The sequence below is a fragment of the Pagrus major genome, chromosome 12, assembly GCF_040436345.1.
Source record: "Pagrus major chromosome 12, Pma_NU_1.0".
Lineage (NCBI taxonomy): Eukaryota > Metazoa > Chordata > Actinopteri > Spariformes > Sparidae > Pagrus > Pagrus major.
This window is the reverse complement of record NC_133226.1, coordinates 20,584,773-20,603,729: the sequence shown is the minus strand read 5'-3', so window position 1 is coordinate 20,603,729 and position 18,957 is coordinate 20,584,773. Positions and strand designations below refer to the sequence as shown.

Genomic DNA, 18,957 nt, shown 5'->3' with positions numbered 1-18,957 from the left:
TAACTACAGGACAGCCACCTGGTCCCTTTTCACATGTAGTCTTCTTTAAAATCAGAGTAAGTTCATATGGTACATGAGTGTTAACATAGAAACAGGTATGAGAAATCAGCATCAGTGTTAATTTATGAATGAATGCTGATGGTCATACCATGAAACATTTTCATATTCTCTTCATGATCTGACCTTAAACTTTAATTGCATGCTAAATGGTAGTAGATCCTAAATTAAATAAATTAGAAGATTTTTTTTTCTGTTTCTGGTTAACTTTGAGACCTTGTGTGGTCTCTTTCACTTTCAACTTAGCATTTTTAGATAACAGGCATTTTCCCTTCTCCAATCCATGTATCAACATTTTGGGTTTTTTTTCCGGATATTTTGGCCTCTTAAATCCCACTCTTGTTGCTTTTGGCTGATGCTCATTCATCCATCTGTTTCTCTAATGGAGAACTGTAGTGTGGTCACGCTTTGGTCGTGCCTTGGTTTTGCAATGGTTAAGAGATGTGGTGATATGTAAACCACGGGCTGTGGTTTTTCTGCCTCCATGCGTCTGTTCTGTATATCTAAGGCAGTGATTTAGTTGTAGTCAACTTGTTATTACACTCTAGATGTAAAGATAAGCAGCTAAAGACAAGTATTTACTCTTCCATTACAGAAAAGCAGGAACTTCTTGACAAGTTAATCAGCTAATTGAAAGCAATTGGGTGTGTTCTTGAACTCAATGTGCATTTTTTCCCCAGCTAATTGTTATTCATCATTGAGCCACTTGAAGCCTTAATTTATTCTCCCATTAGTGAAAAGAACAAGCTGCTAATTTATCAGTCCTGAAGGACAGCAGCTAGCCAAAGGGAATGTTCGCCTGTGAACACGCCACCATATACCAGTCATTTTAAATTGTAAACAGCTGCAGCATTCAGTGTTAATAACACAGTTTGGAAAAGGGGCTTCATGTTTGGTGGTTTTTGGCAGCACAGATGTTGTCCCTTCCATTGAGAATTTTGCTTGTATGCGGCTGAATTTTAATGTTTGTGCGTCAGTTGTAATTCAGTTTAACGATAACCATCACAACACCCGGCACCAGTGTGTTTGTCCACCTGTGAAGGCCAGGTTAAATTGCAGTTGTAGATTACTCAGACATGTATCTTCCTTCTCACCTTGCCCTCTTCTCTCCATGCAAGACAGACAAATGTGTTTTATTTATAATGAATCATGCACATAGATAAGCATTGATTTAGATTATATTTTGAGTTGGCCAGTGCTGGCTGTTTTTTATATGTGTAGTCCCTTGACAGAATATTAAATTTCATTACTTGCAAGAATTAAAATAACATGAAAACCACACAGCCTTAAGCGAGCTAACATGTCACATACCACACAGTTACCTTACAAACTGCATTACAGAGAACATATGAAACAGATAAAGTGAGAAATATAATACAGCAACTACCTCACATGATCTCTGACCATGACACAGGACAGAACAACGCTTATTTATATCACATATCTTATATATGATGCGTATCTTGTCACTTTAATTTCAATTTAGAGTCACTTTGCAGAATGAACAAATGACAAATGGTGGAGTAAATCAAGCAAAACAGAACAACTGGACAAAGTCTACAGCCAGTCTAACAGCTCTGTGATGCTCACAGTACTATTCTAACTTCTTGCTGTTTATCGTGTTTAATATTTCTCATATTCATTATCTTAGTTGAGCCGAGCCTGTCAGTATGTTAACATTTCGTGGCTGAGACTGATGGGAATGTTGTAAGGTATTTTGAATTTTAATGTGTCCAATACTTTTAATGTATCTAATACTTTTGACCTGATGATGTTGCTATGTAAAAGTAAGGACATCACCAAGGTTATTACAATTCATCCTCTGCAGGACATGACTGTCTGGACCAAATTTCATGGCAATCTATCCAGTAGCTGTTGAACACATGTGTAGACAACTCACATAAAACCACAAATGTCAACCACATGATGGCACTAGAGGAAAAGCCAGGACATTGCCTAAGTAAACACATCATCTGGGAACCACGAATGTCTGAACAAAATATTGTGTCAATCCATCAAGAAGATGTTGAGAGACTTCACAGTGTAAGGGAAACATTTGACCAGTTGGTAGCACTTAAAGAACCATCATGAGATCACCAAAGTTAGTAGGTTTCATCCTCTGAAGACCAAGAATGTATGTAGAAAATGTCATAGCAATCCATCCAGTAGTTGTCGAGTTAATTCAGTCAAGGCAAAAGTGGACAAATAGTGCGATTCCCAGAGCCAGTCTGCAAGCAGGGCTACATACACAAGATGTAGAAGCAGGAATCCAGCACAAACTCTGTGGTCAAAAATACACAACAAAAACAGATAATTCAAACCATATACAGGTATATCACAATTCTGTGCATCCAGTCTTCTGAATACCACAAGGCCTAATACAACTCATAGCTTTATAACACTTAATTTAATGCTCCCAAGTGGGATTGCTGTTAAGCCTTTTCTAGTCTTCTTTCTTTCCTTCTCAGTAAATGAAGTGTATTGATTTCTCTCGCGTAGCAGTGGGAAGCCCCATTGTCAAGTGGCTTGAATTGATTGCAGATTAATTGATTGAGAGCTCTTTATTTAAATTTAGATTACCTTTTCATGGTACTTGATATATTTTTCCTGTTAAAGCGTAGGGAGGAGGTATTGACACAGTAGATCTACTCCAGCTAATGACAGGTTTTTTACATCTAAATCTTTATAAATGTTGTTGGATTCAACCTTAAATTTCTACTTTGGGACAAAAGATATTTCTTGAAACAAATAATCTGTCATAAACTACTGTTGATTTTAGGTCTGTTTTCAATCAGCCAGTTAATCACTTCTTCATTGGTACCATTTGCATCATTAGTGTACTCTCATTGTAGTGTTTTGTAGCAGATTTTTCCACACTGTTAGCGTAACAAGCTGTTAAGTCTGTGAATCATAACAAAGGAATTAAATTACTAATAATCCCTTCAAGATTCTTGGAACATTTCCCTGAAGTGGATGTTGCACCCTTTTACAGTAACCTCCCCTAGGTGTTTGAAAGGGGATTGGTAATATCTGGCTTGTGTCCAGTTACGTAGAATGGTTTGAGTTAGAACTACACGGAGGGGCTGATGGTGGTTTACTGTAACAGCCCACAGACAGACGTGCTCTGTGTAATTTCCTGAAGTGTCAGTATTGGAGACATCACACACACCTCTGCACTTGTCCTCAGCTTTTTAAGTGAACGTTTATATGAATGTAAATTTGACTTTCTCAACTCAAAATGTGACATAAAAGCATATAGATTTCATTACGGATTACTTCACATTTTATAAAATGTGGTCAGAGTCAAATCAGATTAGCTTGAACCTGGTACACCACTGAGGTTAGCAACAAAGACAAGCAGAGGCTTGGGTTGACTCTGTCTGGTAGTATTTTAGCTCTGGCTGTCTGCTAAAGCTGAGCAAAGCTGAAGTGCTTTTTTGCAGTGTGTCTCATTGAAAAACTGACTGTTGGATTATGTTGCAGATGCAAGCACAGCAGGTGTGCTGTACACGGCCAGTATAGTTGCTAACGGCAGATCTAATATGGATAGTGGTCCGTATTTCAAGTGACTCTTTTCGGCTGCAAAGAAGTAGCCATTGCTCAGTAGCCATGTTGTATAACAGTTATCTGTTCACTGTATGGCTGCATAATGGTCATGCAGATAGGAACAACTGCTTCCTGTTGTTAATTTGGGCACACTGCTGTGAGAACCTCACACCTGGGCTATATATGCTTTCACTGTTGAACCAAAGAAAGATTCTGATAATACACTTTTTTTTCTGGAGTGGCATACAGTTCTTTTAAAGGAATAGAAGATGGAGGTACAGTATTGATAACTCTCGTAGATGGATGTACCCTCATGTTGGTTAGTTTCGCTTTGCATAAAACATGGAAAGAGGGAGAAACAGCTTGCCTGGTTCCTTCCAGAGGTGGAAAATAACAAAAAAAAACAGTTTGAACAGTTTGTTTTTGTACAGATTACACAAATGAGATATATTATGTTTATTAGTGAGCTTTAGAGGTGCAGTGGACTGATATTGTTGCCTTTGGACTGAGACGGACAAGTTGTTTTCAGTCTTTATGGACAGATATTAGTGGTCTCAATCTTCTCATTTTCTTCACATGTATTTCTCAAAATGTAAAAACTATTCTTTTAATAGTGATCATGATCTCAGGCGTTCATGTGACCAGCAGCAACATTTCCCCTTTACCTTCTGACTGTATTGTGTTGCTACATACTCTGACAGCATATTTTCCTACTCTTTTTTTACGGTTACCAGGCCTTCTCTTCACCGTCGTGTCACAAGAGAGGAAATGAAAACAAAAGGGCAAGAATTAAAAGCTGCGTAATGAATTACTGACATTAAACTGAGCGATGCATTTGAACAATTTTCCAAACCGACTGCTTGTTGTTTTTTAAATGGGGGGCCTTACCATGGGACAGTGTACTAAAACTGTGTGACTGTCACGGACTGTGAACACTGAACTCAAACAGTCATTGACCAATAGGTTAAGTTAATGTACCATGTTAGTGATCAAATGGGCTGCCATTATTTATCTGGAGAGACATACTGTATCTAAGCTCTTACCCTGGATACAGATAGAAACAGTGTTGCTGAGAGAAACTAATTTTAAATGAGGGAGTAAGGATTTTTATTCAAACGTATATTTGTCATTTTAAAGGTCAAGTAAAGTATTATTTATGCTTTTTAGCAGTAGATATGCAGTCCCAAGCTGACCTTTATCAATTTGATGTCTTTGCCCAGGCAGTCCTAACAATTACATACTATATTTCCATACCCATAATTCTTGCCTAATCAACAGCATGTAGTTTTTAATACTTCCCCCTTGACTGCTTAAGACTTCTGTGGAGTTAGCCATCCAGTGAGCACAGGATTCGTGACTGGGTCGTGGTGTGGTCAGGGTCTGTTCAGTGTCTTGCATATTAAGATTCAATAAAATGACTACATGAAATGTGAAAAAGGGATGTTTTTAGTGAAGAACCCACAGAGAATTGCCACGTGTGCAGCCTGTCTGTTGAGCCTTTTAGCCTCATTAAGCTCACAGTTTTGGTTTTATGGATTCCAGTTAAATGATGTTGCCGTGTGCCTGCTGGATGTTATAGCGAAAACATTGTTATATTGTGATTAGGGCTAACAAAGAGTTTAAAACACAGAGTTTAAAAGCCTGCAACTCCCCTCCAGTTAGTTAGAACTGAAGAAGCCTCTTGGATGAGAGGTGAAACGTCTTCAAGAAACTGAAACATGTCCAGTTGCCTACAGTACAGCACTTAGAATAACCATCACCTGGATGACTGAGAAAGTTCATCAACATGTGATTAGGGCTGTTTGTCTGGCAGCCTGTCTGGCAGCTTGTCATGGAGTACATCTGTCCCTCATTGGCTAGAAATGTGTTAATACAGCTTGCAAATATCTAGTTTTTCAAAGTGAATCCTCAAATAGCAACTGGTGGAAAAACTCTAAGGTGTATGTGAATTATGTTGTTAGGTACAGTATGTGGGTATAAGTAAGAAACATGCTCTGCAAAAAGTATGTCCACATTTAGCAGTCCTTAAAGTACTGAAGTATCTTTCATGTTTTCTTAGTACAACACCAGATACTGTTAAATATTAAACACATTTCATTTGTGCTGTACAGGTCTTGTGCCAATAACAACTGGCCCGTTCCAATGTTCTCCTATAAATTAAAGTATGTGCATGAAGCTCTTGAACAGCTAAGTTGTTGTTGGACCCCTTTATTCCATGAAATGTCCCTTTAGTCAGCATGCTGAGTTACTGCTAAGTGTGTTGGGGTTAAAATGCTACAGCTGTTGTCTGTAATACCTCCAACAGACAGATACCCGCTAGTGGAAAAACCTATTTCTTCAACATCATTTGCCTTTTATGGCATCTCTGAACAGTCGTCTATAATTACATCCTAATTAACCACAATAATAGGACATAATCTAGCATAGCCAAGGTTAACAGCAACATATTGGCAAGAGAAATGTCAGTGTATTAAGAACCATGAGTGTAGAGAAAAATTATGGTCCGTAACAATATCTGATGTCTGAGTCCTTCCTTTGCTGTGTGTAGTATTTTTAGCAGAATAAATGACCTTTCCAAAAGTTTTTTTTTTCGTCTGGAGGCTTGGAAAACACAAAGGTATCCAGGCATTTTAAAGACGGACTCTCTGTGCTTGTTTTTTTAATGTGTTCCTATAAACTCATTCTCCTCCAGGGTTGTTTTTTGGGACACATCACTGGCAGAAGAAACTGTCTGTCATAATATACTGCAGTTTTGTCTAGATCTGGAATAGCTAATGCGTTGCTTAACTTTATCTCCTGTTTGTCATAACAACCAATCTGTGCTTACAGAAGTAGGACACATTTTGACATGCTGAAGTTTTATTTGTAAATGACATAATGTGATTCTCCAGGACAAACGTCCAAACCAGAAGGCCTTACAAACTGCAGAGCAAACCTTTGTTCATGTGTTTATATTACACTTTGCTGACCCTGAAAGCTGTGCGTGTGTACATCTGTGTGTGCATGTGTTTCTAAGCGAGAGGGATTATGTGACGGTGACAGCATTTAAACTGCCTTTAATATATGGTTATCAATAACACACAGTATTGAATATACTGTAAAACTCTTACTTATTGTGTATACGTGGTAATACATACATGAAAGTCATTGAAAAGGAGACAGATCACTTCCTGTTCCCTGATTGGAGTGAGTTTAAGTCGTCTGTTTTAGTCACAATGTTTTGGACACACAATAATTCCTTGGAAAAGGTCTACAAGACTGTTGGCATTAGAAGACACTACTAAGTGCCCCAGACACATCTCTATGACCTCGCAGGTGCAACGTGGTTTTGTTCTGCCCTCTACACGGCTTCATACCTCATGATTTTGTGCTTCCACCATGAGTGAGTAAGTTAAAAGGTTTCTTTTTTGTCGGTTTTAAGTGTGTCTATTGTTATTATCTCCGACTTTGTTGTGCTGTCGATCCTAAGTCTGCACAGGGTGTTTTATTTTGAAATTGACTTCCCGTCTGGCTCAATTTGCTCTTTGCAGCATGATCTGATTTCTGTCCACTTCCGTCAAAAGTATACTCTGTGTGTTTTCTCCCCAGAGCAGAGCTGATAGCCGCTTCTGGGCAGCTTCTAAAACAACTTGGCGAGCCAGGTGGACCCATGAGCATTGTCTAGAATGGCCACAATCAGCTCCAGCGGCCATGCAGCCAGATCATGACACAGACATGCCCTGTAGAATCTGGGTCCAAGTATATTATCATTATAGATTATTCTGCCTTTAATTAACTTTTTTCCGTTTTTTTCATTTCATCAGAAAAAAATGTCTTCAAGTTCCCAGAGCTCATGATAACATCTTCAATCGTCTTGTATTGTCTAAACAACACTACAAAGAAGAGGGTCAAGAGGAAAATATTCACCTTTGCTCAGAACAATTATTGATTAGACTTGTTCAGATCCATTCTCTGTCAAACGATGAATCAGTTAATAGTTGTAGCTCTATTCCCAACACCAGAGGAATGCCTATCTCTGCATTACAGGCCTTAGTTACACACACATCAGCATCAGCAGCTGCTAAACTGTAACATTGCCATAAAGATGGAAAATGAGTTTCAAACATTAGAGCACGTGTTGACTGATATCTGGCTTACAGAACAGGGAAGACATTCTTTTATTTTAGCACAGACAGACTCAAGTAAATCCAGTTTCCCCCCCTCTCTATTCACCTTCCATAAATAAAAAAAATGTATTCATATTTAACGGGCAACCAATAATCTTTCAGAATTGAGTGACTCATTCTTTTGAGTGTGAGTGTGCTGATGACCGCAAATGGAAATATCGGTTAGCTGCTTAGAGAAAGCTACAAGAATAGCAGGGTTTTTTCCGTGCAAAGAACATTAGCCATTTAGTCTCAATCTGCATTTATAAACAAGAAGAATTCCTTAGAACCAAAGCCAAACGGCAAAGCACATGAATATGTCACAAATGCTTAAGATCACAATACCTGTGGTTTTCCATAGAGTCATTGTCCCTTGTGTGGTTTGCTCACTGCTAACTCACTTGTTGTTCTATTTATGACATAGCAGACAGTCATTCTCTCAGCTCTGGATTTCTTCAAGATAAGGATTAAACAAGACCTGTGACTGATCACTGGAAAATAGCTTCTGAGTCTAGCTTCAGAGCTATTATTTAAAGGCTTTTTTGACAGCAGAGTGAGTTGTGATACACGTAAGGTGACATGAGGGCAGCGCTTGAAAATTGGACTTTGACTCTACAACAGAGGATAACAAGTGACCCTGCTGTGAAGAGGCAACAGTGAGTGGTGCTTTGACCCTGCTAGAGGAGAGTGCAGAAGTCTGCAGTATATCTGCAGAATACAGGAAAAGATGAACAGTCGTGTGGAGGAGACTGTGTCTAGAAAGCCAATGCCAGGGTTTTGGACTTGAAATTAGCAGCTAAAAAAGAGAGGGATAATTCGGTTTGGAGACTACATCTGGATGGGAAGTGCTGCAGATTATACAAAAGACTGAAGATTGAAAAATAATTTGGACACTGTTATTGTTGATGAGGAAGCGTCTGATGAACAGATGGTTATATGCAAACATACTGATTGTGTTATGCCTTTGTTACAGATTTTACACAAGAGTCAGTTAACTAAGACTAGAAACCACCATCCATCCCTGGGTACGAAAGATTTCCCTGGGGAAAAAGCTTCTTCATCCTGGGATTAAGTCTAAGGAGGCTGGCAGATATTGTTGATAATGATACAAGGTGGGAGTGGGAGTGAGAGTTAAATATCATGAGCACAACAATCATTAAAAAGTTGTGGAATGTGATAACAAGGGAGAGAAGAAGTTGTAGAGAGGACTCTCGATGAGAGGCGATAATCAGAGTTTATAGGCACTGATAATTAGATATGGGGTCAGATCATTATACCAAAGTGGTGATCATTCAAATTAATTTCAATTATTTAACTATTAACTGATTAGTGTGTCTTTAAATGTAATTTAAATCCACACCACTCAGCATGAGCAGGCTTATTAGCGTGAGCATAGAAGTTGTCTCTTCCCCGCTGCGACAAACATCTTCTCTTGAGTGGAATCCAGACGTGTTTTTGTATATTACTGTCAGCAATACTAGACAAATAAGCCTCCATCCACTGAGCAGACTCTATGTGTTGTCTCACAGCTGTGTGTTTGTGTGTGTGTGTGTGTGTGTGTGTGTGTGTGTGTGTGTGTGTGTGTGTGTGTGTGTGTGTGTGTGTGTGTGTGTGAGAGAGAGAGAGAGAGAGAGAGAGATACCCTTGGTTTTGTAATTGTTATCCTTGTCAAACAGAAGAGCATGCTGGGATGTGGGGAAGAGGGCCTCTCCTGTGAAGGTGCATGCATGTTCTTTATACATGTGCACTTTTTTATACTGAGGTTGCTTCCACTTAAAAGTCATGTATGTCTGTCAGAATTAGTGTGTTTCATTACAAGAGAAAGCCGGGCCAGGCTGGTCCACCATGTTGGTTCACGGGAGGTCCACTGTTTTTGAGGTAATTAGAGTGCTTATAGTTCACCCCGGGTAACTGAGGTCAGACTAATCTATGTCTAAATTTCAGGGGCGCCTGTGTAAAATGATATGGATCACTGGCAAAATGAAATAACCTTTAGGTGAAAAAAAGGCACAGGTGGCAAAACAATCAAATTGTCTGTGATGTCCTGCTCATTCTGAACAAGCATAGGACCAAGCTGGTATTGTGTGCTTGTGGAGGCATTAGACTGCAAACTCTGCTCATTGATATTCTTGTAGAAATCATTTAATGAATGCCTTTGGAATATATTTCCCTCTTGCTCCCTCTCTCTCATGAATATGAATGAAATCCACATGTGTTTTGAATTTGTTTGCAAATCTGTGTGAAGTACACGAGCAACTAACAAGCTCACGCAGGAATGTATTCTTAGCTGTTGTTATTAAAGGTGCTCAGGGCCCTGTGGTTCATCCCTCAGCATGGTTTTGTTTTGTATACTGAATATTTTAACGAGCTTCAGCTCTAATAAGCATGTGACAGTTTGAAAATTTCATGTCACGATTATCCTGGCGAAATTATCCCAATAATCACCAAAATGTGCTTAAAACTGTTCAAAACATCACTGGAATCACTTCAACAACATATTGAGGAAAGATGCAGGCAGATGTGGCAATTCAAAATAAATCAGGCAATCACTAAAGAACTGTACGTTATCAAGCTTTTTCAAGTCCCTCATGTGAGGATATTCACAATTATCCTGATTAATGGCTATTCTGATAATGGAAATTCACCAAGATCAACTTATCCCGAGTGTTTTTGTACCAATCCATGATAAAATCTTATATCCTCTAATCTCTAATTATTGCTCCATGCTTAATTTTTGGATAGTAGTTATTCTATGAAATACTAAAACAACAAAAAACATTCATATGATGCGTTTTAACTATCCCCTAGTGTGTCATTGTGCAGAGTGGTTTAGATCTGAGCTGTTTCTGCTGTTCAAATAGTGTGAGAGGAGCTGAGGTGGACTGTTAAATAGCTTTTTGGGAATCAATGCCAGATATTGATTCAGACAGCTGTTCAAATATAGACAAAGCTCTTTGGAAAGAATTGTATCCTTTTCGATTTAAGTGTCGGTGCAATCAAGCAGAGGCTGGAGCTCACTCACATTCTTTATACACACCGCATTTATTTATTTTAAAAAAAAAGAAAAAAAAAAGAGTGGCTTCTTTAAGAGATAACTTGGACCTGACCATGGGAAAACATTACAATTTTACCCCAAGCAACTTCAACACATTCTGGAAAGGTGTGTTTGGACTGCAAGCACTGCATAATTACCGCCTTTTTGCCACAACATGTCGAACTGACAAAAACCTCTTTAAAGTAGGCAACAGTTTGACTGCAAGGCATTAATTTGGACCATGACATTGCAAACCAGGCAGTAAAAAACAAATGTCAAAAAGTTGTTATTTATATTATCGTACACATTCAAATATTTTGAAAGCTCGAACTAGACTAGATGGTTACACAGAGCTTTACATCTGGTATGTGATGAGAATGTTATTTTCATGTATCAGCATCGCTGTCTATCTCTTGAGACCCTCCATATCAAAGACCTGACAAGTTTTCAACCCCCAGACTATACATCACGTAGTTGGTTTGAGGTTATTTTATTGCTTCAGTGCATTGACCTTCAGCTTCGTATCCATCACCCAGAGTCTTTACTAGGCATGTTGTTTTAAGTTGTAGACAGGTCATATCATTACCATCTCAGTTCTGGGCGTCTGCCTCTCCCGGTCTGCCTGTTTTCATGCCCATGTGTCAAAATAAAGAAGGTTATCAAAGGGACAACATCAAATTAAATCAATTTGTGTGAATGGAAAATGGCAGATAATACTCTAATCTTGTTTTAAAAGTGCTTTAATCTGCAGAGTAACCAAATATCACTTAGATTTTAGACTTGTTTATTTAATAAGTATAATGAGATAGGGTACAACAAAGTAGAATATTATAGGGCTAATAAGTATTTCTCTGAATAATTTAATAAAAAATGAACTTTAACAACACAGATCCAGTTTCCTTGGGATGTTGTCGCGTCTTTCATGATCTTCTGGAGACGGACATAGATGTTTGTTTTCTCATGATTGTTCAACTAACCGTGATTATTTTGCTAAGCTGGCTATTTGCTATAAGTGCCTTCTGTCCTCATGGGGATGTTATTGTGAAATATAATATTGCGTCGCACAGGAAACCATCCTCAGATCATCTCTCTCAGGGTGAAAAGCTGTAGCCTCTCCCACTCACAAAACACTACAACATATGCTGAAATGTAATTTACTTATACAAATTGAAAGACAGCTGTGGAAATAACTCTCCAGTTTGACATCCTCTCATACATTTTACAGCTAAAATAAAAACATGGAGTATTTCCCTGCTCTATATATATCCTACATTTATAAAACAATTTCAGGTGTTCAAGTAATTAGCTTTGGCAAACTACCATAGAGAATATAAATAACAAAAATACTAAAGAGTTTATTAAAGAGACCAAGAGTCTACAGCTATACTAGAAGCTACATGAGGCTGTACAGTGGATCTTTGAGCAAAATGCTAACATGCGCATGCCAACCAGTTTACGATTACAATCCTAACATGCTAATATTCAACATCTATAAGGTATACCATGTTAACCATCTTTGTTTAGCTAATTAGCATACTAATTAGCACTAAATAAATAGTACCTAGTAATAGTAAGCCTTAAATGTGTTAACGTTTTACAGCTATAGCGCCTACGTACAAAGCTAAACATAGTTGATGTATGCCTCCTTAAAAATGTAAGTACACAACAGTATGAGTATGAAGATGACACCAGAGACCAAAAAAATGGTGATTGGCTGTGTTTTCTAGTTTAAGTTTCTGATGTCAATATTGATTGTTGTGTTACGGAAGTTGAAGAAAGACCCAGCAGCTCTTGCAAGAAAAAGATAATTTTAGCTTAGAAAAATATAGTTGGAATTCCAGATGAAATACCCCAAGAAGTGTTTTATCTAATGTCTTTGACTCTCAATGATATTTTAGAGATGATTATACTGATTGTCCTCCCACCCTTACCCACATACTCTCTGAACGTAGCTATGAAACAAAAGTGTTCAGGATGTCGTTACGTCACTTTTTATACCTCCATGCCAGCTATAGCACCATGTTTGTCGCTGAAAGTTATTCACTGGAATTAAAGATGTCATTACAGTGATAATTTCCATTTTACCAAGAGCTATACTTCATACCTTTTATTTAAATCCCTTCAAAGTCTTTACTACATAAATTAACAGAGGTGCACAGAGGCATACAACCAAGGGGTAGTAATTCTAATATATATCATAAATATATGTTATATATGATCATTGAACACCAATTTTATCAATCAGATTGAGTATCTGAACTTTCAATTGCTGAATCACACAGTGCAAGCCGCCAGTAAATACATACACTCAATAAATTGCCCTAACACAGTATATTTATATGCATCCAGAGAAACTGACTAAACAACAGGTGGCAAGCTGTGACCTCATGGAGAGCCTCCTGAGTGTTCCTCTTCTACATTAAACACATCTGCAGGAGCTGCAGCATTGAGTGTCACCAAAGACTTGAAATGAGATTGTTGCAGGTTAAAAAGGGGCCTCAAGTGCAGTGAGGAAGGCTCGCATGGCCCCTCTTTAGGTAGTAAATATTCAGTTGTGTGAGTGAATAAGTACTTGGCTGCGCTGTATATCCTGTACTCATCAAAATGACTGTAAAAGCAGTCAAGTGTAGACGGTAGGCCCATTAGATTGCAGTAGTGCAGAGTCTGTGATTTACTTTGTTTTACCAGGATTATATTTCCATGATGATGTTATTGCAAAGAGCGTGGCCTTGTTATAGATGGGTCATGAGATTCAAAAATAGAATTGGAAGTAGGAAATGGAAAATCATACTGTAATGAGATGAGAATGTGAAATTAGGTGGTTGTTGTTTTTTTTAACATATTCCTGTGATTTACCCCCTTTTTGTTCCAGGACTGTAGAGTGAGATCTCAGAAATCAATCTAAAATCTGTCAGTTTAACGGTCTTCAGATAACCTTGTCTGCTATTCTTACTCTTCCCACAAATTATTACCATATGTATCACATGTAGGCATAGGACGATATTAAAATATTTCGTGTCACATTAACCTGTCTAACATAAATGTGATTCTGGATATTATCCCGATATCATCCACATATTCTTAAAACTTTATAAATGAAAACTAAAATTGCATAAAAAACATACTGGAATCACTTCAACCTTACATTTTGTGGGGGAACAAACATTTAATTACATCACAGATAGGACACACATCTTTTTTTAGTGTAAAACAAACAGAATCTTAAATCATAAGGTCTTCCTGCTAGAATAAAGGATAAATAGATGGTGGTAACCTCATCTCTCTGTCGTTCTTTAGTTTGGAATCCATAGTATTTACACACATCCGGTTTAACTTGTTTTTGTAGGGGATACATTAGTATTCAGGCTGACAGAGCTGCTAGCATAAACTGTAGACTCTTGTTTTCTGATGGGTAACCTGGTTCAGCGCAGATTAATCATACACAGATATGGAAAATAGATGAATAGATTAATTAAATCAATTGTGTTTGAATGATGATGAGCAGAGGAGGGAGAGCTTTCATTATGTGAAATTACCAGACAGGCCCATAGGATTGCTCTGCTCATCATAACTAAGTAATAAAACCAGTAAAGCATTACAGAGTCACCTTCTTTCAGTACCACTTTCAAAGTGATTTGTAGCAACACTGTATTGCCTTGACTTCACGTGTAACTGGATTTTTTTAGCACCTCCTGTTTGAGAATCACACCTGGTAGCACTTTTTCCTTAGAAATGAGTGCAAGCGAGGAACTGTTTTTACCTCATGATGATGTGACTCGCGCTGATTAAAAAAATATTACAACAATATGTTATCAAGGAAACGGTATGACTAAAACTTAGCACAGATGAGGGAAGAAATGATGCAACAGAGAAAATGGTCTTCATCAAGTTGTTTTCTCTCACTTACAAACACAGGTGAAAACTAATTGGATAAAGAGTGATTCTCTTTGTAATGACCTCCATGAAAAGAGACATAAAATGAGTGCAGATGTATGAATTTGAATGGAAAATAAAGGATCTGTACAAGCAAGCAGGAAAGAACGAAGAACAGTATTACGTCAGTAATGAGGGATTCAGGAGGGAAAATTTTAAGAGAACCGGGAAACACCACACAGTCAGCAGAGCCAACCCAATGGGGGATTTTAACCGTAATTCAGAGGAGTGTCATCAGACATGAACGAACATGCAACAGCAGGCCAGACATGGAAATGAGACCTGCAGATAGCAGTCAGTGTGTATGTCTGTGTGTGTTGTCTGGCCACATAAATCCTCATGAAGATGTTTCTCACATTAACAAGCATAATCGTAAAAGCAGACCAAGTCACTGGATCACAATAAACTCTGCAGATCCTTAGGAGCATTACGTGTCAAACATTGTGCACAATGTTTGGGGATGTGGGACCTGTTATGTGACTGTTGAAGTATTTTGGATGTGTGTCCATTTTATGTTTTACAGAAAGAAGTGTTGCAAGGGCTTCAAGTTTGTGCTGGGCCAGTGCATTCCTGAAGGTAGGGAAAACATGTTTGGATGTCTGTCTTGTGTATTAGTGATTATTTTGGAATTCCCTCCAATCATGTCCCATAAGCTCTTCAGTCCTTCACTACTCTTTCTTTTCTTTTTACCTCACTGAATGTTTAACAACCCGTAACAGGCGTGTTGCCTGACGTTTTGAATTTAAAAACAAATCTGAAATGCCTCATTTATTTTTGCAGACTATGATGTGTGTACCGGCGCCCCCTGTGAGCAACAGTGTACTGACCATTTTGGTCGTGTCGTGTGCACCTGCTACCCCGGCTACCGCTATGACCGTGAGCGCCACAGAAACCGAGAGAAGCCTTATTGTTTGGGTGAGACTTTGTACAGTAGCACATCAATATAATTCCTCTTTGAAAACAAGGAGATGCTTTACATTCTCAGATTTGTAACAGGTGAGAGTGTCAGAAGGCCTCACTGTGACTTGTACCAGTCTGTTAGAAGACACGTGCACTCTTTACCGTAGATTTAACAAAATCCTTTTAGGAAAATGGTCTTTCTTTCAGCAATTTTGCACAACAGGAAGTCATACATATTTTCACAATCTCTAGCATGGCTTGGTCTGGGGAAAAGTGGGCTTGGCAAAAGGCCTTAAAAAGTCCTGCTCCGGACAGATGGAATAAACTGCAGCAGAATGTGAAATTGCATTGCCTGATTTCTTTAGCTCATTTTGAAATTTTTGTTGAGTCCCCCGCAGTGCAATGCGCAAGTACACTGCAATGAGTGATAAAGTGTAATAAAGATGACTGTAGATCATTTAAGGTTTAATCTGGCTTTTATTCCATGCTCATAGTTATTTGTTATTGTTAGTTTGAGTTTCTACATTATGGTGCTTTAATGTTTTCTGTAATCTAGATTGAATTTCAATGTATATGCGGCATAAAGCTTCAAATAATTAATTGATAATGTATCATATATGTATATTTATTCATTCTGAAATCTGTCATCAGTGCAAAGATGGTGGTAACAATAGGATTATGTAAGATACCCTCAGGTTCTGCAGGTTAATTTGCAGATTTAAGTATTAATGTGCATGTTAATGGGTTCAAAGTTATAATATATTATAATCTACATTGTCTTTCTTTAATTTGCTTCCTGTCTGCCTGTCACTGCAACATACAGACATCGATGAATGTGCAGACAAAAACATGACTGCATGCTCTCAGATCTGCATCAACTCTGTGGGGAGCTACAGGTGTGAGTGTGAGAAAGGCTATTTCCTGGAAGAAGATGGGAAAACATGCACCAAGGGGGAGAGAGGTGAGAGTAGTATTTTTACTCAGACACTTTCTCTTTATTCAAGGGCACATCTGACTGTGATGTGGGGTACTGCAAACACAGACACCTGGTAATCATTACACATCCCAGCTCCTTGTGCATGTCAGAACAGCTCTGTCTCTCAAACATACTGCTGCCCCTGTGACTCCGTTTTTTTTTTTTTTTTTTCTGATTTGCTGAATGCATTTTGAGGAAAACATTACAAAAGGTTCAGGCGATAATAAACTCTCTCTCTCCCCCCCAGATTCAGTTGCCAATGAAGCGGTCAGGGGCTGTAGATTTGCTACTTCCTCCCATGAGTTTATCTTCCATTACCTACTATAACATTTCAGGAGAAGCTGGAGAGTGAGAAACTATGGCGCATATAGTCATGGTCCTGCTTTATGTCCTGCTGCTTTGTAACATAGTGGGGAAAGTTGTGTCCTAACGCATTAACTCATCCATAAAATGTATGCATTGATAGAGTAGGGCCCGTTCTACTGCAGAAACAAAACAAGGACACCTGAAGAGCTCTGTGCTTTTCATGTTGTTCTTTCTCTTTACAGGATTGTGCAACTGTATTGCTTTAACTTAATTGTTTAATTGTGGTTTCTGAAAGAGTGGTTAGTTTTTGGCACGCCATCTTTTCGTCAAATTTTCAGATATAAAAAAATGTAATAATATTGCATTGTTTTACCTCCAGCAGAGCCAGTAGGGAGCCATTGTTTCTACGCTAGTCTTCCCCGAGGTTCTGACACATTAGCTAGACCCCCTTCACTCTAAGCAAGGATTTAAGTGAACCGCAAGACTCAGGTCTCACAAATGACAGTGTTACTGAGATATCCTGCACTGTGTAAGTCCCCTTAACAGACAGTTAGCTCATACAGTTTGCAACAACCCATTGAACTTTCACCAGACTTTCACTGTGTGACTGTATTTTTGGTTGTTGGCTTAGGATGTTACAGAAAGAGTTCAGTAATCAATCAACTTACAAATCACTGTTACGTTTCTCTTAAGGGGATTGCTTTAAGGCATTTTTATCATTACTGTATGTTTTCTCTTTTTCTGAAAAAAACATTGTTCTGATACATTCTGTGACAGAAACATTTTCTCCCAGCAGTGCATCTCTTTGAGAAGTCTGACAATGTGATGAATGCTGGAACTTGCTCAGCCACGTGTGACGATTTCCTCCAGATCAAGACATCTGTCCTGCAGCTTAAACAGAAGGTAATGGGTCAGAAAATAATAACAAAAATGCACATTTCTGTTGGTACAAAATTCAGTGTATGAATACAATTTACCTGGAAGCCTACACTATTTTTTCATCTTAAATCATAATCCCACATCCTGTATTCGGGCAGCGTTTTCTATTATTCTATGGTTGACCACAGAAATGCCTCAGTGAACATTAAACACACCTTCTCGATCGAGCTGAATGTAAATATCTGCAGAACTGCTCTGTTTCTTTATCACCACATAAAGATCTTGCTTTATCTCCAAGGAGTCCACACCTGACAGTATTTCAGAAACAACAGTTGGCAGATTTTTATGGCACCCTTTAGATTTATTGTGGCAATTTATTCCCTAATAAAAAATGTCTGAAAAAACTTCCTTTACTGTAGTGGTAGATTTCTTCTGTAAGTGGGGAATTGCTGGGTAATTTGTGAGGAACTCAACAGTGGGGTTATATTTCCCTCTGTGTAATCACAGGCGTCTGAACCTATCTGAGCACAAGTCTGTCAACAGTGGCTCTCAACACCCTCGACATTATTATATATTGCTTCCAGCTGTGTGGTCTTGGTGCTCCTACTCAATATGACTCCTTTTTTAAAAATATAATATATTACGAAAACAAAGTTAAAATACTTAATATGGTCACTGTGTATTATTACAGTATATAAGGAAGCATATTCTCTCTTTTATTCATATCACGGGGAGGTTAAAGTTTGATCTTAGGATCACAGTGTGGTTCAAACACCTGCGCCCAAGGTCACAGGCTACAGTCTTGCATAATGCTCACTGATCAGCAGGTGAACTATGACCTTGCTCAGTGTGTGTGTGTGTCTGTGTATGTGTGTGTGGACATATGCTTCTATGTCCATGCGCATGAATTCTGATCTGTAGGCCCTTGCAGCAAAGCAAGGTCTTTGACGTGTTTCCCTCTGGGATTGTCAGATCCACATGATGTTATACAGAGATCAAAGATACATTTTCTCGAGGATGCCACTTAGCATCCAGAGCAGGAACTCTCCTGGTCTCGCTGAATAATGCAGAGGGGTTACTTGGCCCTCCATCTGTCTGGGGTACAGCTTGTAGCATGGTGCAGATGGAGGATCAGCTTTCATCTTAGGCAGGGTATATCCTTTTATCATAATTTTAAATTA

At 38.5% G+C, this 18,957-nt stretch overlaps 1 protein-coding gene across 1 annotated transcript in view; it reads left to right on the top strand.

Moving 5' to 3' along the window:
* Window positions 1-18,957, top strand: part of ccbe1 (collagen and calcium binding EGF domains 1) — a 36,834-nt gene that overhangs the window by 10,071 nt on the left and 7,806 nt on the right. Inside the window, exons 3-6 of the mRNA XM_073478447.1 lie at window positions 15,239-15,291; window positions 15,496-15,630; window positions 16,439-16,576; window positions 17,691-17,800. Coding sequence (XP_073334548.1) covers window positions 15,239-15,291; window positions 15,496-15,630; window positions 16,439-16,576; window positions 17,691-17,800 — 436 coding nt within the window. The remainder of the gene's footprint in view (window positions 1-15,238; window positions 15,292-15,495; window positions 15,631-16,438; window positions 16,577-17,690; window positions 17,801-18,957) is intronic.